Source organism: Onthophagus taurus, chromosome 7 (genome assembly GCF_036711975.1).
Source record: "Onthophagus taurus isolate NC chromosome 7, IU_Otau_3.0, whole genome shotgun sequence".
In the NCBI taxonomy this organism is placed as follows: domain Eukaryota; kingdom Metazoa; phylum Arthropoda; class Insecta; order Coleoptera; family Scarabaeidae; genus Onthophagus; species Onthophagus taurus.
The window spans coordinates 28,119,466-28,138,176 of NC_091972.1; the positions used below are offsets into that span (position 1 = coordinate 28,119,466).

Here is an 18,711-nt window from a genome sequence, read left to right on the forward strand (position 1 = left end):
TATTAGATTTACCCATAAAAAGTGTCATGGTAAATCAACTAATAGAAATATCTTTAGTATAGTACTTTTTAAAAAGTAAATGCAAAATATAATTATAGAATAAGATTAAACGAAAAAAGAAATGTAAAAAAATAAAATCTAAATAATTGGTGGTAGAAGAAAAAATGTAAAAGCGAAACGGTTAGTTTTTTTTTGTGTAAGGATCTAAAAATACACTCGAACAAACAATTACAGCTTGTAATAGCTGATCTTTCAGTTCTGGTGGTCTGGTTTCTTTTTACTGTACACGAAATCTGCGCTTTGGGTTTCGTAAAGATTTAAATTTAAAAATAGATAAACGCGAAATTTTTATGGCTTTACGGTTTTTGTATTTCTTTAAGATAAAAATGTCGTAAATTGTTAGTAAATGAGTGAGTAATGAATGAATTTGCTATCCCCTTGTCGTGTATAACAATGTTTGTGTTTCAACGGATGCGTAGACAGGATGCTCATATCTACTTCCCCATCCTACATGACTGTGTAATCTTTTTCCTATTTTGCAGGTCAAACCATTTCTCGTGTCAATCCTTTGCTCCAGTTTCGTGCTACTATTTTTAATACGAACGGTTTGGAGGTCACCTTTGAGTTGGAACAATAGATATTAACGGAAATTTAAATTGGGTTGTTGAATTTATCAAAGATCAAACTAAACGTGAAGTTTTACTTATTATTATTTATTTAAACCATATTATCAAATTAGTGAACTTCATTAACAAAGCTAACGTAATTATTATAAATACATTTTATTGAAATCAAATATAAACCAGCATTAACAAAAATGAAAAAATACTTCAAACTAAATAAAACTGATTGTACCATTTAACTAAAATAAAAAATCATGTACATTTTAGAGATACTAATATATCTACTAATTACTAATCCATATTTATTAACAATGAAAAGTATGTACCTTATAGAAGGGTATGTTGAAGCGGCGATCTTTCGGTGTTATCACAGTCGTCACTTTTAATTTTTGTAGTATTTTTTCGATAAAATATTAATAAAAACTAAAATAAACGAGAACGAAAAATATCTTGAACTAAATCGAATTGGGATTATACAATTTCCTTCGTTTAACTGAAATAAAAATATTAAGATGTAATCTGGCAGATATGAATAAATGTTAAATTATTCCTTTAATAAATACAGAAAACAAAAAGTTTTTCACTTAGATTACTAAAAATTCTTTCCGTATTTATTCCAAGAAAAAATATTTACTTTTTGGAACGGTATGTGTTAACTTCTTAATCCTTGAAGTATTTTCTCGTTCGCGGACAGTATCATCGGGTAGGATATAAAAAACCATAGCTGGTTTAGTTTCTGAAAACATAAGACAATAAACTAATATAGTAAACTATATCCGCCAAAAATCCGCCAAAAAATCAGCAACACCCGTTTTTTTTTGGACCATTGCATCTACGTTCATACCGATCTTCCGATCTAAAATATTTTCAAGATGGTCGCTACTTCCGGTCTACTGGAAGTAGACCACAACTTCGTTATTTTAAATAGAATGCTATAGTTTTTATTACACCTTTTAATTATATGCGAAAAAATAAGTAGACTTCAATAAAAGATATTGGTAAACACCCTTTTTACGTTTTCGATTTTAAGTTTTTTTTGCAATTATCAATATGTGTTTTTTATAATCATATTTCTCAGCCACTGAACAGGTCCAAATTTCGATGGGTTTGCAGGGTATCTCAGTTATTATGAAATATAGAAAGTTGCGGTTTTGATATGTGTTTCAAAATTTACGATTTTCAGACACCCCCTGTGCCTCGGCTATCCGCAAAATTAGTAAAAAATTAAAAACGGGTTCTAATAGATTTCTTTACGTAGAATCCAATGGTGCACGTAGATTTTTTTTAGTCATCACTGTTTTTGAGTTATAAACACAACTTAGTTTTTTTTTAATGGAACCACCAATATTTTATTTTTCTATTGAACTAAATTTTTTTCAAGCTTTTCAAAGATGTATAATACTCTACACTTACCTTTATAATTAATCTCGAAATTAAAAAAAATACATTATTTATAAGTAAGCTATGATAAATTAAGTGATCGCGTTGCTAGAACACCGGAATAAACAAAGAATTTTGAAAATACTATAATATTTTTACTACTACGAGCCCTAACAACTATATATTGGGACATAATAGAATTTATATACAGGTGCCCATTATGTATGGAATATAGTATACAGAGTGATTCACATAAGCACCGACACAGAGCAGGGACATGTAGAGGACAATAAATTAAGATGATTTAACGCAACTTATCTCTATACTAAGTTGTACATCTGACGAGTTATAAGCCATCAAAGTTGGCTCTTAAATTTTTTAAAACTTCAATACCTGCGTAATACATTAAGCTAGAAAACCCAAATTTGATATACGTTATGAGTGTACCCAGGGTATTAATGGGTAGCAGATTGAACTCAATTGAGGCATTTTAAAGGGTTGATTAAGGGTAATGGTACCCTAAATTTTGACAGATTTTTTTAACCTTTTGGCGGATTTAATACATTACTACTTCACTTCATGTGGAATGTAATTCTAAAACTTTTCTTACTTTTATTATTTCTTAAAAAACTTTGTCATTTTTATATAAAACTTAAATAACTAAAGACACGTATTTCGTATTGATACTTAAAATAAGCGAAAATTCAAAGTTATTTGACGACAAGGTTTAAATTTAGGGTACCATCACCCTTAATTAACCCTTTGAAATGCCTCAATTGGTTTCAACTTGCTACCAATTAGTACCCTCGGTACACTCATAATGTATACCAAATTTGGTTTTTCTAGCTTAATGTATTACGAAGATATTCAACGTTTTAAAAATTTAAGACCCAACTTTGAAGGTCTATAACTCCTCAGGGGTACAACTTAGTATAGAGATAAGTTGCGTTAAATCATCTTAATTTATTGATTTTCTGATATAAGGGTACTAAAATTTTACGTCATCGTAAAGAGAAGAAAAATCTCTATCAAATGAGCCTAACGAAAGGGTACATGTCATTGCCATTTAAAAAAATTCAAGTGTTATTCGTGACTCATTTGTTTTCTGAATTAAAAACAATTGAATGCAGTCTTATTATGGCAAATAAAATATTAAAGAACTTTCGCATAAAATATTTTTTTATAATGTTGATACCTACCAAGATATACATATGTTATATTCCATATATAATGGGCAACCTGTATAATTAACAACAATTAAACAGATTATTTTGTTTTAATAAATTTTTAAAATGAATATCATTTGATTAGACAATTAACAACAGTTTTGTCTAATAAACAACACAAAAAACAAAATACATTTCCTATTACTTCTAATTAAACTAGAAAAAGGTACATTTTGCCTGACAACTAAATAATGGGACATGGCACGATTTGTATTTCTAATATGGAGTAACATCGCTTTTAGATTTTATAACCGCTTGAATCCGGTTGGGCATTGAATTCACCAAGGTTCTGCACTGTTCAGGAGTAAATCCATCCCAAATTTGTTTTATTTTGGCTTTAAATTCTGGCAATGTGCGTTGTGGGTTGTTCCTCAAAGTTTATTTCATTTTGTACCACACTGTTTCAATTACATTCAGATCTGGACTGTTGGAAGGCCAAGACAGAACATTAATATTTGAACCACTTTTTTGTAGTTTTGGCTGTTGACAAGTCCATCCTACTGAAATATGTAATTTTCGGTAACACGATACTTGGTAGTAAGCGGTTTTGTAGTATTTGTTGACATTTTGCGGTGTTCACGGTGCCATCAATAAATTCAAAGCATCCTAATCCCGAAGCTGCCATACAGCCCCAAATCATTACTCCCTTCGGAAATTTTACACAACGTTTTAAACAATATGAAATGTTTATGTTTATTGCGAATTACGCGTTTACGGTATCAAATTTAAACAAAATTATTAAACAAAATAAACTGTTTAATTGTTGTTAATTATATGTATACACATTTTATTTTGTTCGACTTATTGTGAGGACAGAATCCAAAATCAAGTTTGACAGTAATTAACTAAATTTACTGTTTATTCCGGTATCCTAGCAACGCGATCACTTAATTTATCATAGCCTACTTATAAAATAATGTATTTTATTAAATTTCGAGGTTAATTATCAAGGTAAGTGTAGAGTATTATACATTTTTGAAAAGCTTTATAATTCTAGTTCAATAAAAAAATAAAATGTATAGGTGGTTCCATTTAAAAAAACCTAAGTTGTGTTTATAACTAAAAAACCGTGAAGGCTAGAAAAGTTCAACGTGGATTCTATGTGAAAAAAGCTATTAGAACCCGTTTTTACTAAGTTTTCGGATAGCCCAGATACAGAGGGTGTCTGAAAATCGTAAATTTTTAAACACTCCCTGTATATCAAAAACGAAGAGGGCTAAGAAAATTTGGTTTGCGGCATTGTAAGCTTCACAAAAAAGTAGCAAAAACCGCAACTTTCTATCTTTCATAATAACTTAGATACCCTGCAAACCCATCGAAATTTGTACAAGCAACAAAAAAAAAATGTGAGAAAGAAAATTTGTATAATTACGCTTCAAATGTTCAGAAATGAAACGTAATTAGTTGACCGGTCTATCTTATACAGGCTGGTCAACCAAGCCAGTGAGTTACCAATTTACGTTATTCAATTGCAAAAAAAAATAAAAATTTTAAATGAAACACCCATACGTTATTAGGCTCTCAAATGCAGAATTTAATTCTCTACAACTTATTAACAGCAGCCCGTACACCTATCTGTTACAGTTATTATTTTATAAGGGATTTATCAAAATCATACGAAATGTGTCAGATATTGGTTGCATTATATGGTTTGTGTTCTCATTTCTGCATTTTCAACAAATGATCCAAATAATTTCTTACATCTTGTGTACTGTGCGCTTGGAAACCGTCTTGTTGAAAATACATTTTGCGTCTAATATTTAATGGCATATCCGTTATTATATTAAACAAAATATTTTCTAAAAATTCTAAATATCTTTGGGACTTGAGAGTATCACGAAAAAAAAGGCCGACAACGCTGTTGTTAAAAATCCCACACCAAACATTTGTTTTAAAATAATATTGGTTTCTTGCTTTTATGACAAAATGTGGATTGTCATCAGCCCACCAACGACAGTTTTGTGAATTTACTATTCCGTTCGACGAGTACCCTGTTTTTCCGCTAGAAGCCCGCGGCTTATTAAATGTTATACTTTTTTCTACATTTTATCCCTACTAAGCCGCACTCAAATACAAGCCGCTCTCGATTATAAGTCGCACACATTCTGATGTGTTGAGCAGTAACACGTTGGCCACAAATAGAAATTCAATTAAAAAATTGGATAACTGAAAAAAGAAAGGATGGAATACAAGTTACTGGTAAACAGGTTCTGCGACAAGCAACATTAGTGGCCGAGGAGTTAGAAATTAATTTAAAGGATCTCCAAAATGGGTATATAATTTCATGAAAAGAAATGATTTTGTAAGAAGAGTTGCAACATCGGTGGGACAACATTTGCCTGCAAATTGGGAGGAAAATTTAATACAATTTCAACATTTCGTAACCGAAAACAAAACAAACATGGACTTACCTAACATTGGGAATATGGATGAAGTACCAGTGAGTTTTGACTTACCATCAAAATTTACTTTTGCAAAAAAAGGCAGTGATGACATAAAAATTGTAACTACTGGACATGAACAAGCTAATTTCACAGTGGCTTTAAGTGTTCTTGCTAGTGGCAAGAAACTGCCACCGTATTTAAAAGAAAAACACGCCCAAAAGGAAATTTTCCAAAAAGTGTTATTATTTTGGCTAATGAAAAGGGATGGATGTCTTCGAATGAAATGGAGCTATGGCTAAATGAAATTTGGAATAAACGGCCTGGATCATTTTTTAAAAGGAATAATGGCCTATTAATATTGGACTCCTTACCTGGACATCGCACCGATGCTGTAAAAAATAAATTTAAAAAAAATCAAATAATACCTGCAGTTATACCTGGAGGATTAACGAAACTGTTACAGCCGTTGGATATTTCAGTTAATAAATCTTTTAAAGCAAAACTAAGAGAATTGTGGGAGAAATTTATGATCAATTCTTATAATGCTTATAAAGAAACAGGAAAACCGATAAAGCGAGTGTCTTATGAAGAAATCGTTAATTGGATTGACACAGCATGGCAAAATATTTCTGACGACGTCATTAAAAACGGATTTAGGGAGACTAAAATAAAATTCTACAATGAAGAAATAATTCCAAATGAGCAACTACAAGAAGATGAACCTATAAATGAAGTGGAAGTAAACGATCAGGAAGAAAGACATGAATGACATGATGAAGAAGACATGGATTTTATGATTTCATAGAATAGTTATCTACCTACACATAGTAGTAGGTACATAATTTGTTTTATTTCTCATAGAATATATCTTTTGTTTTAATGTAGAATATATCATATTGTTTCATTAAAATATATTTGGGTTTTTTTAATTACTTAGATATCTACGTAAATAAAGTTTTATTAAAAATAAAAAAGTACTATTTTTGAAATGTTTTGCAACTATTTGCTATATTTTGATATTTAAATTCTAGCCGTCAAAGAAAACCGATCAGAAAAACATTTTTAAAATGAATGACATTTTAAATGGATAAATATAATGTAAATATAATTCTAATAAATACTTAGGTACATTTTGTACATATCTACAAGCCGCAACCTTTTATAAGCCGCATTTCTTTATAAGCCGCGCTTTGAAACCACTTTTTCTTCATACGAAACCGCGGCTTCTAACGGAAAAACAGGGTATGTGGACTCATCAGAAAATAGCACATGTCTTATGAAAGAGCGGTCTTCTTCCAGTTGCCCTTGCAACCAAAAATAAAAATCTAATTGAGAACCAAAATCACAATTTTGCAAGGTATTGACAAATTTTGGCTTGTATGCTATAAATTTGTTATATTTCAAAATCCTTCTTCCTCCTGTAGATGCGCTAACTTAGTTTATTTCAGCAAATGTGTAATTGATGGTTGTGGCGTGGTGATGTTTTGTGGCACTGTCTGCATAATAGCCATTCGCCTTTCTTCCACCTTACCTTACCACCTTCATGAATTAATTTACAATAGTCTCAAAAGATTTAAACTTTTGTAAAATTCTAGCTACCGTTGATGGGCTAATGTATCTCTCGGGATGTCGTTCATTAAACACTGCCGCAGCCTCTCGATAGGACTTGTAGTTGGCACCAACAATTAAAACTATTTCAATTTATTCATCTTGGCTTACAAAATTAATTTTTTCCGAATGAAATATGTATGAACTTACGACTTACGATTGCTGTATTTCATTGGTTTAATTTCACCAGATTATTATGGTTTTTAATAAATAGTAGGAAATATATCAATGTAATTAACAAATTTTACTAGCTTTTATAATTCGCCATAGCTTTTATAATGGTAATGAGAGGGCACAAATAAGAACAACAACAATACAAACGTCAAAATTCGATGGCCAATAACAAATAAAAACATTTTCTGAAATTTTATATAATACAATTTTTGACCACCTGTATAAGATAGACCGGTACAAATAATTACGTTTCATTTGTGAAGGGAACGTTCTGGAAATGTTGCTCCTGTAAAGAATCTGATCATTCGGTAATTATTAATGAAGTTTAAACAGCTGCAACGCCGGCGTCCACTTCTTTTCCGCCATCATTTGAGGTAACATAACTTTTAATGTCTGTTCAGACAGAAGTTAAACAGATCAACACCGAATTGGTTAAATCGATTTCCGTCTATGATAAAATAAAGGATTTTGAAAACACGCTTAGAAAATTCTGGGGTAAGGTGAACCGGCTTGGGTCTGTTACCGCAGAAAATGTAAAGCTTAGATCTGTAGTAACTTTGTGGGTGGAGCATCTGGAACAGTACTCCAAATTAAACAACTTAATCCTGTCCGGGTTTGCTGAAAAGCAGGATGAAGATCTTTGTTCCACATTATCAAAAATTGTCGAAGTAATAAACTGTCAAGTAACCAAACGGCATTGCTGCAATTCACCAAGCGCAAAAACAGTGTGGTTAAACTCCTATCGCTTTCTCGCGGCATAGAAGTAGTACCGCAAAAACAAACATATTGGCTCCCCTGGTTTAAGCATTCCCAATATTTTTGAAAGGTTATTCGTCAACGCACATCTAAATATACATAATAGTGGACTGTTGAAGTCAACGAAAGCGGCTTGTCGTAAATATGTGTGGTTGAAAAATTGCGTCATTCAAGTATGTCGTGGTGATCAAGTAAAAGCTACGGTAATCAAGTCTGAAACTGATTTGCTAAAACTTTAACTCTTGGATCGTTGTATTATGGTCCTGCTGGTCTATTTTATGTCTAGCGCAGTGAAACGGAAACAGCTTACATGAATTCGTTAAATACCACCCCTTAATCAACTCCCTTGCTTTGCAGTGATTATATCATTTTTAGATGAGACAGAAAGTCTTTAGTTTCTTATAAGGGGGATGGTGGTAGTGTTCTTGCGGCTTGTAGCTCTATCAGAATTAACTATCGGTGCTGAAGATTAGTGGCTGTCCGTCTAAGTTGGTGATAAACGACTGCTCTTGTGCTCCGCCCAGTGATCCAGTTCCTTTTATTGTGTTTTTTGAACAATTGCAACACGTTGATGACCTTTATCAAAGTACGTAAAGTACTATACCTTACCTACTATTTCGTGCCGTAAATCTTAATCTGGAAATCTGGTTCCTTTGGGCGGTAATAATGCTCGTTCACGGGAATTTCTGTTAACGTTATCTTATGGTAACCCTGTATAATTAAATAATATTGTTAACTATAATAGTAGAACGCTTGATTTAATTTTGTGTAATGTTGATACTGTATATTCTGTGCGTTCATGCGATGATCCGCTTGTTGGCATTGATGTCAATCATCCTGCCTTGGTGATTCTTTATCAGTTTAATTATCGACAGCTTTTACGGGTTAATCTTTTACAGGCTTGGATCGGGGTCCTTGAGAGTTACTTCTAATGTGAAAAATGATGCCATTTTCGACTCTAAATTACTTTAATCATTCGTAAGAGTTAATCTCTAAGCTTAATAGGTGTTTAGGTTTCATCAACAGAATTTTCAGACCTTTTAGTAACCTACAATGTATAAGGGCCACACATGGATTATGTTAATGATATCAATCGAGGACGACCGCAACCCCAGCCCGGCTGTGAACTACAAAATATCCACTTAAAACAGGTAATCAATAGATGGGAGGCCTCAATGGTAGCCTTACGCTGGAAATAACTTCCAGGTCACAGACAGGCGAAGAGTATGATAACTCCGTGGCAAAACAAAATCAAAGAGGTTTTATGTCTCAGCAAAGGGGTTCTACGGTCGCTTTCAGGCTTCCTGACCGGCCATACGCCCCTAAAATACAAGAGGTGGTTTTTTACATTGGAAAAGCTGAGAATCAATCTTGTCGACTTTGCAACTTAGAGACTGCCTAAGACACAAAATGTTCGGTAAGGTTCTAATTAGATTTCTCATATCGATAAAACTACACTTTATTAATGTTGGGACGTTGAAATTTTGATTGTAAAAACTTTGTACATTTTTATCCTTAAAATTACCAATGTTTCTACAAATATACAATGCTTGTCAGCACATTTAACCATGTGTCACAATTTTATCTACACCATTGTGTGCTATAAAGGTGAGAAGTTACTTTTCTTGTACTTTTTAACCTTTTAATTTAAAGCACTTTTAGTTTAATCTTATGTATATAACATAAACTACAATTATTTTTTTGAAATATTATTAAAAGATATCTTACGAAAATATCCTGGGGGATGTGTGGACAATCTCAATGATCTTCTTCTACCCTTATTATCATTTTCATAAAGTGATGTTGGCGTTTTGGAAGTTTTTGGCTGGTTATTATTTCCAGATGTTGTTGTCATAGCAGGTTTATCCTCTGAATCTACAAGAAATGTGTGCACTAAACTTTTCTTTTATGAATATTCTCATTACATATATTCTTAAATACTGAGTGATAGACAATTCAACCAATCTGAATATTTTTAGTCTCGTTTGAAAGAGCATTTAATGTTTTTTTAACCCTATTTTTAGTAAGACCGTTTGGTTTAACACAAATAAGCTAGATGGCGTTATCTGCAGCGATAACATATTTTTGTGATTTTTGAAAAAACTTAAATGGAACGCTACTATTAACAGACCATTAGTTACCGTAAAATTTGCTAAATATTAGTGAAAATCGCATCCCGAATATAAAAGAAAGTTGAAAATTCGTATACTTTAATCGGATCAAGATACTTTAATCAATCGGATTTGTTTACTTTAGCAAACAAATCACAGAGTACCAAATGTTATTACCTACAGCCTTCCTTTACACTTTATCCAAGAATAGGACTGGTTCAAAACTATTTTTGTGGCGTGTTTAAAGGCCAATAAATCATCAACAATGACAAAAAACAAAATTGGTTGTTGGTTTTTCTCGAAAAACCCGATGTTTTAATTCACCCATTGATAAAATCACAGTGTTAGGAAGTTATGTATATCAGGCCAAAAATCTAATTACAACTAAATTAAGTTGAAAAGGTTTAATACCATTATAATATCTCCTTAATGATTAGATTGATTAGTTAACATTTATTTCATCTACAAACAGTGCTTAAAACAAAATATAGGATTTTGAAATAAATATTTGTAAATAAAAATGAAACAAAGGTTTTGTTTAAGCTAATATACAGGTGTCCCGAAACACAACGTAAAGCGGGTAGCGGGTGAGAGGCCAACAGACCTTTTGCAAGACATAAGAGCAACTATTTTGTTTAAACCACATATCTCCGTAAATATTGAGTGACACATGTTCTAACAAAGTTAAGAGAAAATACAAATAGCATACGAAAGTATAAATTTTTTAAATAACATATATTTTTGCAGAAAAACAGGCAATAATATATTTTATGAAAAGAAAAATGGCAAATGTTATAACCATTTTGGAATCTTCACTAAACAGGGCATCTTTTAAAATTACTTAGCAAGGGTGCTGTACTACTCCTTTTTTTAGAAATCGTGTGTCAAACTTAATAGATATAAATTTTTTCAACATTAACTCAAACCAATATTTTTTTCGTTTCAAAACTAACGACTTTTGTTGTTTGATTTGTGACTTCTATAGTAGTACCTAAAGATATGATCTACATAAACGATTTTTAACATTTTTATAAATATGTCTCTCACCACTTACCTAAGCGACATGGTTCTTTTTTTTATATTTTTACCAGAGAAGGTATGGTTTGGCCTCTCGCCCGGCACCCGATTGACATTGAGATTCTGGACACTGTATGTTTTAATGCCATATTTGCATAAGTATTGGTATATGTGCAGGTATGTTTTAAGTCATAAGCAAATTTAGTGCTTTAACATACTATTTTTTCTTTATCATCACTCTGTTCTGCAATTTTTATAATTGACGATAAAAAATCATTTGATGTAAAAATGACATTGTTGCCCATTTTGCCTTTAAACTATGTCAGATAATAGTCAAAGCCAGTAGGTAGATGATAGCATCCAAAGATATTAGATACACTATACAGCGTATTCATTAGCGTGTTCATCTTTATAAATTTTGTTGTTTTTCAAATGGCTTTTCCATAATTTTTTTAAATAGAACACCTATATATTATGTGCTGGTTGAACTGCCCATCAAGTTCCCTTTAATTAATGTTCAGTATATCATCATATGTCTAACTTAAGTAGTTTTCGTGATATTTACAATTTAAAGAAAAATGTGTAATAAAATCTGCCATTATTGTACTTAATATTGCATTCTGTCTATTTTGGCCAGATTTTTGTTGTTTCTTTTTTGTTTCTCTCTCATTTATAAATCAGTACTTTAATGATTACTGATTTAGCTTAAACAGTACTTTAATTTAACATTAATTCATCCTATTAGCATTTATTAAACAATAAACTCCTTTTTTATTCAGTAAGCTATTTGAAGCAAATGCAAAAACAAACTATAAACATTGCACAAGTAAGTACAGGGTGGTTCAAATTCGATGTCCGAATATACTCGGAAACTATAAGAGTTAGAAAAAAATTATCATGACAAGTAATCATGATCTCGTTTTTCGAGAAACTGCTAATGCCGAAAACCTCAAGCGCTATTGCCTTTTGTTTTTCCCCTAGAGGCCAAAATTGAAAATATCGTAAAACCAACAAGTGCAATTATCTTGGTTATTATTATAGGTGGAGTATCATAACTAAGATATTATATGAACACTTTTTTGCAGAGAATTTCACGACGTAGTCAAAAAAAAATGTTTTGCATTATTTCACATTTTTTATTAATATTATTTAATATTATTAAATGACTTAATAAATTATTGATAGATGGCGTTCATATATTTATTTAATTCAAATAAACATAGTAACATTTGTTTGTATTCAAAAATTTAAGTGTCAAATTAAAAATCGTGTTTTTTAAGATGAATTACGAAAGTTACGAAAAGTTTAACATGTTAGAATGTTACATATTAGAAAATAAAGTAAATTTTATATACATTTTTAGTAGAATAATTTTTAGTTATAGTACCGTAATTTACAGGAAACTGTAAATTTAATTTCTTTGACGACACTAAAAGATACTTTATTTTTAGTTTTATTCTAAAACAATAAAAAATAGACCTATATAACCCCATATTTTTGTAATCAGAAAAAAATAAGGAATTTAATAAGCCAATAATCAGTGGTTGTTTCCATTTAAAAAAACGAAAATTGTCATAATATCTAGAAATCTAAAACTGAAAATTTTTTTTTGACTACGTCACCAAATTCTCTGTAAAAAAGTGTCCATATAATGTCTTAGTTGTAATACTCTACCTATAATAATAACCAAGATAATTGCAGTTACTGGTTTTACGATATTTTCAATTTTGGCCTCTAGGGGAAAAACAAAAGACTATAGCGCTTTGAGGTTTTTGGCATTAGCAGTTTCTCGAAAAACGAGATCATGACATGTAAGCTACCTTTTTTCGAATTCTTATAGTTTCGGAGATAGCCTATTCAGACATCGAATTTGAACCAGCCTGTACATAACTATTAATATAATTAATAGGCAAGCCCAAGGCAAGCCGACTTAAAATATGAACATAAATAATGAGTTATTAAAAAATTATTTAAGTATTCATAAAACGAATATTTGAATTTCATCGTTTTTAAAAAGATCCTGCAACGGGCGTATTTTGGAAAAACAATCGAATATCTCAGGAAGTATTAACGCGTGAGTTTGCAACATATACGGTTGGATATACAAATTTGGTTAGATTCATAATATGATAAAATATACAAGGCGTTTCATTTGAAAAAATGTACATACTTGACGCTTGAAATGAAAATTTTACGTTATAGAAAGTAGTAAGTCAAACAACTTTTGTTTAAAACATTTTTTTCTATCTCAAATGATTAAGTAACTATCGACCGCAGGGATACTTATAACTCATGCTGTATATAACAGACCAGAGACTACAATAATTTTTTTGAAATATTATTACAAAAAATCTTACGCAAGGATCCTGGGGGATGTTTGGACAATCTTAATGATCTTCTTCTACCATTATTATAATTTTCAGAAGATGATGTTGGCGTTTCGGGAGTTTTTGGTTGATTATTATTTTCAGCTAATTTTATCGGAGTGGATTTATCTCCTGGATCTACAAGAAATGTATAGGAGTGTATATTCTTAAGATTAGTTACAAGTTACAAATGTGACAAACTTAAGCAGTAGCAATTCTGCGATGGAAATTAATGTGGTATTTTATATTTATGAAGTGTAAGATAATTGGCTTTTTATGGATAATCTGAATATGGTAATAAATGCGCAATTGATGATGGGGTGGGTTAGGCCACTCTTCTAACAGGACAAAGATGTGGCAGGAAGAACCAATCAATCAAAGATGTACAAAGAGACAACAAACTTAAATGCACAAGTTATCGTACGATATCTCTTCTCTAGACAGTCTAAAAAATATTGTCATATATTATCAATATACTACTTAATCCTCTAGCGGGGGATAATTGGTAATTATCATAACACACAAACATGGTTTAAACATGACAGGTACATGAGGCAGCTTTAAGTGCCTTATCACTGAAAACATGCTCTTCATTCAAGTTGATGCAGTTGATTGAAATTAAAACGGACCTTATACCGACAGTACATAATTTATACGATCAGCTGCATAAGGTCATATTTAGAAGGAGGGATGATTGGGCGAAGGGTGATCCTCAACTTAAAAGAGGAGTCCTTGCCTGGTATAGCGATGCAGATTTGAGGTTATAATTATAGAGTTACGTCCATTGAGTTCTTATATATAATCTAGAGTGCGTATGCTGTTGTCCCCACCACGCCTAAAATGAAGCCAGAAAGGTCGCCATGTTAGATGTACCAACTTAACGGGAAATTCGAAATTCTTATATATACTTATGCAAGAATTTACATTATTATAAACTGGAAAGGCAGAAAATAATAACCATAACAAAATATTAATTTTTTATTGATAAATAATTATTAATTATATGATATTTTAAAAGAACTTAATAATTTTTAGCCATAACCCTTATAATTAACAAAAACTAAAAAGAAAATATTTAAAGCAATTCCGATTGATCACGTTAACCTTTGCTTATAAATAATTGTTAGTTTATTTAAAAAAAACTGAACAGTCCTTAATAATAAACTTTACTTGAACTTCAATTGAAAGACCTTGCTGCAAGAAGGGAGTAGCTCCATTTATCAAGAGAAGGAGTTGTCCCCTTCTTATACCGAGGTCTTTAATTGTTAATTCCAAGTCAAGTAACCAGAAACATTTTATGGACTGTTGTAAATAATCGTCCAACCTATCAAATTATAAAAAACATATGTGAAACGAAAAGAATTCGAAAACTTTCAACAAAAATCAAATTTTAATAAAAATAACAATATGTTTATGAGAATTGTGAGGTTATAATTGTAGGTACAATAGAGACTTGAAACTATAGCTAAGTTCAGGTCGGTACATCCAACATGTCTGACTTTCTGATTACCCCCACCACCACCACATACGCTCTCTAGATTATATATAAGACCTCAATGGTTACATCCCTTAGAAGAACAGACGTACTTTTTCGACGTGGCTATTTGAATTATACAGCAGACATATTAAACTAATGCTATCTCTTTCTAACACACATTACTCTCTAGCGGTTTGTGAATTTTAATTTACTACGTATGGCATTTGTAAGAGCGGAAAACGATGATTTACTGCCAGCTCTCGTTGCGTCTACTATACCACCTCTTGATAAATTTAGCCGATAGGTAATTACCATGGTTACAGCGGTTTTAAGCGCTCTCACATTGGCTAAGGGCCGGTTGTACAATATGCCGATAAACTTCCCGGCGTTATCTCGCCGATAAGTTAGTTTGTACTGTATTACAATGTACGGATATTTTTGTTGGCGAGATTATCGGCAGGACAACTTATCGGATACTCAGCAGTGCCGATAAGACATTAATCTGCCAGATATACATATATGGTTACCCAGGATTTTATATAAAAACTTTGTATGGTTACTACATAGGTTTACCTATAACCATACCTATAACATCCTATACGTACGTTGCCAGTTGTGTGTCGTGAAAAATTTTTTTAAACAATTATTATTGTCAAAATCATAGTTCAAATTTCAAAGAATGACATTAGAGTTACCAAACTAGGGCACAAATTACTAGAAATGGGGAAAAAGTACTACCAACCGACTCTTATTTCGCCGATAGCAATCATACCGACAAAAACAGTTTATACAACAGCGACTCAGGTAGATTTAACAGTATATTGTACAACCGGTCCTAAGAGCGCCAATTTATCTATCGGATAAATTTACCAAAAGGTGGTAAAGGTGGGCCTTAGAAGGTTTCTGTTTTAAATATACGTATTAGATAGGTACATTGCTAATGTTTTTCTTTAGAGCTGAAATTCTACTAATTTTTCTCTGACTCGAATTCTCCATAACTCGAAGTTTTCTTCCGCTCTGTTAGGCCCACTTTTACTACCTCTTGATAAATTTATCCGATAGATAAATTGGCGTTTTTAGCCAATGAGAGCGCTTAAAACCGCTGTAACCATGGTCATTATCTATCGGTTAAATTTATCAAGAGGTGGTAAAAGCGGACCTTTATCTTATAGATAAACCCATCTACTAGCCAATCAGAGAGTGTAAAATAGCCGTAACCGTGGTAATAATCCCTTAGATAGCTTAACCAGAAGATGGTAGTAACGAGCCTTAGTGATTCGAGATAGGGGAATTTCACTGTAATTGTGAAACCACGTGCAAATATAAATCAGTTTTGGAATTTATTACCAGAAGAAAAATATCCATTATTGAGATCGGTGGCAATGAGGATATTTGCATTTTTTGGTTCCACTTATCTATGTGAAGCAGCGTTTTCTCAAATGAAAAACATCACATGGCAATATATGAGTTCTCTGACTGATGACCACTTAATAGCATCTATTCGATTAAGGATCAGTGATTACAAACCTAACTTTACAAGACATGATGATGAAATGGAATGTCACGTATCTACACCAAAAAATTAATCCAAAACATTTATCAATAAAGTACATTGCACAAAATAGTAAATACAATGTATTTAATATACAGGGTGATTCACATAAGAACCGACACAGAGCAGGGATATGTAGAGGACAAAAAATTATTTATAAAAATAAATTAAGATGATTTAACGTAACTTACCTCTATACTTAGTTTACCTCTGAGGAGTTATACTTAATTTCATGTGGAATTTCATTCTAAAACATTTTTTACTCTTATTATTTTTTAAAAAATTTTATCGTTTTGATAAAAAGCTTAATTAACTGAAGACATGTATTTCGTTAATGTTGCTTAATATAAGCGAAAATTTAGATTTTTTTTGTTGTTGCGACAACGTTTTATAATGAAATGAGGTAATAATGTATTAAATCCGCCAAAAGGTTAAACAAATCTGTCAAAATTTGGAGGACCATCACCCTTAATCAACCCTTTGAAATGCCTCAATTGGTCTCAACTTGGCACCAATTAATACCCTTGGTACACTCATAACGTATACCAAATTTGGTGTTTCTAGCATAATGTACTACGAAGATATTGAATGTTTCAAAATAATTTAAGACCCAACTTTGAAGGCCTATAACTCCTCAGGGCTTCCACTTAGTGTAGAGATAAGTTGCGTTAAATCATCTTAATTTATTGTACTCTACATGTTCCTGCTCTGTGTTGGTTCTTATGTGAATCACCCTGTATTATTATCAATAAAGACTTTAATTAAATTTTTATTTGTTTCTAATTTAACCCATTTTTCAAAGTTGATCGCGCATAAATATGAAAAATTAATGTTGATCATACCAGCATTAAGTTTGCCCACACCTGATCTATAGGAACAACTTTTAACATTTTCAAAAACATGTCTATTATCACTGAATTAAGACATGGATTTTTTTCTTATTTTTACCAGAGCAGGTATGGGTTGTAGTCTCGCCCCTACCCGGTTAACATGGAGTTTCGAGACACCTGTATATGCAATAATCCCAACAAAAATAAGCTACATAACCCAAAGTATTTTAAAACATTACTACTCTTATTCTGAACTATTAATTAGCCATTAAGAGTCAATCTCTTGAATTACCATTGAAATTTCAAATAAAAGAAGTTTGTCACATTTACAATTAATCATATGTAATACATACCTAATGCTTCTTCATTCATTTCCTGAATAAAAGCTCTTAGCCTAATTTTAAAATACTTATCATTAGTGGCCATAATTATATCCACAAGTACACGCCTTGCTTGAGGTTCTGCTAACACATACTGCTTTAAGGTATTTTTAATTGTTTCCGAATAATGTGTCGTTTTTAGTTTGTTAACCAAATATTTTAATTTCTCAATAATTTTCTTTTTCTTTTTTGCAATCATCTTAAAATTGTCTCCATCCTTGTTGTTTGTCTCATTTTCTTTATTTTGATTAACCACTTCTACATGTTCACCCTCTTGCTTTTTATTTTCTTGAGCCTTATTGTCTACGGCTGTTAACATATTAAGATAGTTATGAATAAGCCTTTTTGTTTCAACTTCTGTGTCTCTAAAATATCTATTATACTTTTCTTCTATAGGTTCCTTCGAAATATGATTTGAAATTTGTCATTTATTTTAATGATTTTAACAATTATTACACTTACTTACGACTGGTAAATCCGAAAGGCTCATTTCCTTCTCCACAGTTCTTGCCATTTACGTTGAACGGTTTTCTATACAGATTTGGCGTCAAAATCTTCAAAATAAATACAATTCACCTACAACGGCTACAACTAACCTATATTTTTAAAACATTATCAGGCGTGATATACTAGTGCCACCTATCAACTAAACAACAAAATAAAATCAGGTTATTCTAACATTTCATTTTACTTAGATTCGTATTAGTATTTTTTAAATTCCTTTAAGATTTTGTTTAGTTATCAACATATATTCTCAGTGATCTAAAGTATTAACAATAAAGAATTAAAAAATAATAAATTATTTTAGAATGTAAGCGACATCTATT

At 31.4% G+C, this 18,711-nt stretch overlaps 1 protein-coding gene across 5 annotated transcripts; it reads right to left on the minus strand.

Moving 5' to 3' along the window:
* Positions 1-692: 692 nt before the first annotated feature.
* Positions 693-18,511, minus strand: LOC111422589 (uncharacterized). 5 transcript variants are annotated; one of them, XM_071197589.1, is made up of 7 exons: positions 18,351-18,508; positions 17,858-18,284; positions 13,637-13,783; positions 9,880-10,026; positions 1,258-1,359; positions 950-1,116; positions 693-862 (listed from the first exon to the last, which is right to left on the minus strand). In XM_071197589.1, exons 1-6 carry the CDS (start codon positions 18,396-18,398, stop codon positions 1,079-1,081), a joined length of 909 nt encoding a protein of 302 aa, XP_071053690.1. In that variant the 5' UTR covers positions 18,399-18,508; the 3' UTR covers positions 693-862; positions 950-1,078. The 5 variants fall into 5 exon arrangements, with proteins under 5 accessions (XP_071053690.1, XP_071053691.1, XP_071053692.1 ...); XM_071197590.1 differs by having other exon boundaries at positions 17,858-18,193; positions 18,347-18,508; XM_071197591.1 differs by having other exon boundaries at positions 18,347-18,507.
* Between the last annotated feature and the right edge of the window lie 200 nt (positions 18,512-18,711).

Excerpts from the sequence above, each read along its gene's own strand:
- LOC111422589 (XM_071197589.1), bottom strand. The coding sequence starts at position 18,398 with ATGGCAAGAACTGTGGAGAAGGAAATGAGCCTTTCGGATTTACCAGTC. Across the intron at positions 18,285-18,350 it reads GCCTTTCGGATTTACCAGTC|GAACCTATAGAAGAAAAGTA; the intron begins GTAAGTAAGTGT and ends CATATTTCGAAG. Across the intron at positions 13,784-17,857 it reads AATGAATGAAGAAGCATTAG|ATCCAGGAGATAAATCCACT; the intron begins GTATGTATTACA and ends CATTTCTTGTAG.